Consider the following 3,499-nt stretch of genomic DNA (forward strand, 5'->3'; position numbering starts at 1 on the left):
ACTTTGAGCACCTCTTGTAATTGCAGAAGTCAAACATGACTTGTATTCATCTTTTGTTATCAGTATATATTGAGTATTACAATTTTCATACAGTTTTTTCCTTTCTTAAAATGTGTATACATTTTTTTGGCACCCTGTGTACATCAAAAAAGTGTTCTGGATTAGGTAAATTAGTCCATGTAACTTCTATTTGCAATTTCCCTGGGTAGTTTGAGTGGCTGGGCCGGTACTGTGCTCCTTGCATCATCACAGGCACCTTCTCAGCAAGAGTGCTGACTGTGTGCATCCTCTGCTTGTGCTGCTTCCAGGCGGTCATGCTGGACTCCACAGACGTCAACCTCTGGTATAAAATTGGACACGTGGCCCTGAGGCTCATCCGGGTCCCCCTGGCTCGCCATGCTTTTGAGGAAGGGCTGCGGTGCAATCCTGACCACTGGCCCTGCTTGGACAATCTCATCACTGTCCTGTACACCCTCAGTGATTACACAAGTGAGTCAAGCTTTGTTGCTTTCTCCCATGCCCTATGTTTTTGGGACAGAGGAGGGAGGGTGGCTTGGGTAAGCTGGAAGTCAGTTAACACTGACGGTCTTTTTGCCCAACTGTCAGGGAAAATGGAGATGTTTTTGCATCCCTGCTTTATTCTGCTTGTCTTTCTTACTCAACTGAGATTTATCAAGTGTATTGCAGTAATAAGTAGTATGCTCTCTTAGTGGTTTTCCCTTTGGTCATTTCACTTCATCTCTGCATTGTCTCATCCTATGCCAGAACGTATTTCTGTAACTTGCTGGCAGATGACATAGCAGCTGCAGCTTGACTCTTTCTGGTGCCAGGGAGCTCACTACCTCTTGAAGCAGGCTGGGCTACTGGAAAGATCTCTGCCAGACAGAACCCCAGTCTGCCTTCCAGTTCTTCAGCTCCCTGGTCTCAGCCTTGTCCAGAGAACCCATCTGCCCCTTGCTTGGGCTGGTCCTGAGGTAGGCATTGGTTAGGTGTTCTGTCCTTGGGGGTTTCTGAGCTCCTTATGGGGATCAGCCTCCTCTGTGTACCTTGTGAGGCCAGAGGTGGAGGGTGGCTTTCCAGGAGCACTCTGAGCAGGGCTGGGTGTGGTGGGAGCTGGCCACGTGTGCTGCATGCTGGCCCCAGCAGAGCCCAGTTGTCCTTTTCAAGACAGACATGCTGACGAGCCCTTGTTATTATTTCCAAGGTTTATGCTTGGGAGGTTGACTTGCAGAGGCTTTTCCCTTCTCTTTTTAAGGACAGATAGCACTAGGATGGAGTATGTTGAGAAGCACTAGTGCCTGCCTATCCATCCCCACCTCCAGCTCTTGTTCTCCACAACCACTTTTTAAATCTTTTTAATTAAGGTAAAACATGTACACAGTAAAGTGCACATCTGAGGTCCATCAGTCTATATGTGAATTTCACATGTCAAGGTGCATAACATCTGCAGAGCCCCAGAAGGCAGGCTGCTTTGGGTCCCTTTCCATTCGTTACTACCCACTGAGGTGACCTTGATTTTCCCCTTCTGTCACCAGAGATGAACTCAGCCTCTTGCCGAACCTCCTCTAGGTGGCGTCAGATGGCAGTGGGTGCTCTTCTGAGCTTGGCTCCCTGGACTGTGGTTGTTCTGTCTGTGAGCGCACCCACGTAGGGCATGGCATTTGCTAGGCCCTTTTTATTGCTGTGTAGTCTGTTACGTGCATACACAATTTGACCGTTCTATGCTTGGACATTTGGGTTATTTTCAGATTTGGGCTCTTGTATAACGCTGCCATGAATGTTCCTGTGCTCTTCCTTTGGTGGACATAGGCACCTGCTCTGTTGGTTGCCCCAGTTTTCACCCCCACCAGCGGGATATGGTAGTTCCAGTGGGGCACCGTTTTGACTCTAGCAGTTTATTCTTCCAGAAGCTTTTAGTCTCTGCTTGGATGCTCTTGCTGTAGCGTGGGTGCCACCTTGAGGTAGAACAGTTGTCAGTGCCTTCTGCCCCTGTCCACCTGGTTTAGTTCTTCATACCCCCTCTTGTGGTAGGAGAAGTTATGCTTGGTAAACTTAGGCCCTGTGAGAAAAATAGGTTCGAGGGACTGACCTGATGCATATATCTGTGAGACCCCTGGTAGATTGGACACTGAACCCCAAAGGAAAAGCAGCCCAGTGGTATCTATACACTTAAGATGAGCAGGCAGAGGTGCTTGGGCTTAATGCCTGCTGACCACCTCTTCTTCCCTTGAGACTCCTCAGGCCTTGCCTCTGCCGCTAGTGCAGTTAGCTTCACAGCAGCTAAAGTGCCTGCCATGAACAAGTGTCATCCAAATGCCCAGTGCCTCCCTGGTTTTCTCTCTGGAAGTCACTGATGGCCACCCTCTAGTCCTACTGTGGTTCCCGAGAAACCATGTTGTTGTGTACAGATGGAGTCGCACTGTGACTGTTCCCCTGCCTCTTTCCCAAGCTGTTTTGTGGCCTTCCTTCTGGTCAGTAAGCACATCCCTCAACCATCTGTGCAGCGGCTGCTCGGCAACCCATTGTGTGGATCGGAGAAACCTTGCTGTTTTGTTATTAGCCAATAGCTAAGCACTGTGGGCCCCATAGGTTTTCTTATAGCAATTCCTAGAAGTGGGATTGCTGGGCGGATTGTGTGTAATGCCTGTGGTTCTCCAGAAAGGTTGCATAATCTGTCCTCCACAGCAGTGTTTGGGTCCCCCCGCCGCCCCCCCCCCACTGTGGGTAGTATTATTTTCAGAAATCTTTCCTGATTGAGTCAGTTAAAATGGGATCTCATTGTTGTTTACTGTGCATTTATTTGATCCCAGAGCAGGAGCATTGTCGTGGTGTTAACTGGCAAGGCTAGAGCTTTAGAATGCATACTCAGAAGTCATAACCGTTTCTTTCCCTGCCAGCGTGTTTGTACTTCATCTGCAAAGCTTTGGAGAAGGATTGCCGGTACAGCAAAGGACTGGTTCTCAAGGAGAAGATCTTTGAGGAGCAGCCTTGTCTCCGGAAAGACTCCCTCCGAATGTTCCTTAAATGGTAGGTCCCGCCTCGTCCCTTGCCGGGGTCTGCACTCCCTTCTTCCCTCCCCAAGTAGCTGGTGACCATCAGGAGGCATGTGCACCTTGTTCTATCAGGTCCTGACCTCCTGGCTGATGAGTCCCTGCATTTAATCCCCTTCATCATCGTCTGGTGAACGGGCTTTGATCTGCCTTGCGTGTTACTCAGCTGTGTGCCTAATCTCAGCACTGCCGCCTTGGCTGTGTGCTGCTCTCCTTCCTCACTGCCCTGGCGGCCGTCCGCCGTTGTCAGCTCTCCTCTGGATGCACCTTGCTTCCTCGCCACTCCCCTTTTCCCTTTCTAGGACTTTGCTCCCAGTGCTGCCCAAGTTCATTGTCCCGAATACACCTCTGGTCCTGTGCCACCCCTGCCTTGCCTCTAGGACAAAAGCCATGCTCGGCAGTATTGCCCAGGAGGTCCTTTGCAATCTGACTCCCCCCACCCCCCTCAC

The 3,499-nt window shown here is 50.2% G+C and overlaps 1 protein-coding gene across 1 annotated transcript in view; it reads left to right on the forward strand.

Moving 5' to 3' along the window:
• Positions 1-3,499, forward strand: part of CABIN1 (calcineurin binding protein 1) — a 174,519-nt gene that overhangs the window by 28,926 nt on the left and 142,094 nt on the right. The window contains exons 6-7 of the mRNA XM_019665398.1: positions 309-489; positions 2,898-3,027. Of these exons, the coding sequence (XP_019520943.1) occupies positions 309-489; positions 2,898-3,027 (311 nt within the window). The remainder of the gene's footprint in view (positions 1-308; positions 490-2,897; positions 3,028-3,499) is intronic.

Source organism: Hipposideros armiger, unplaced genomic scaffold (assembly GCF_001890085.2).
Source record: "Hipposideros armiger isolate ML-2016 unplaced genomic scaffold, ASM189008v1 scaffold_443, whole genome shotgun sequence".
Lineage (NCBI taxonomy): Eukaryota > Metazoa > Chordata > Mammalia > Chiroptera > Hipposideridae > Hipposideros > Hipposideros armiger.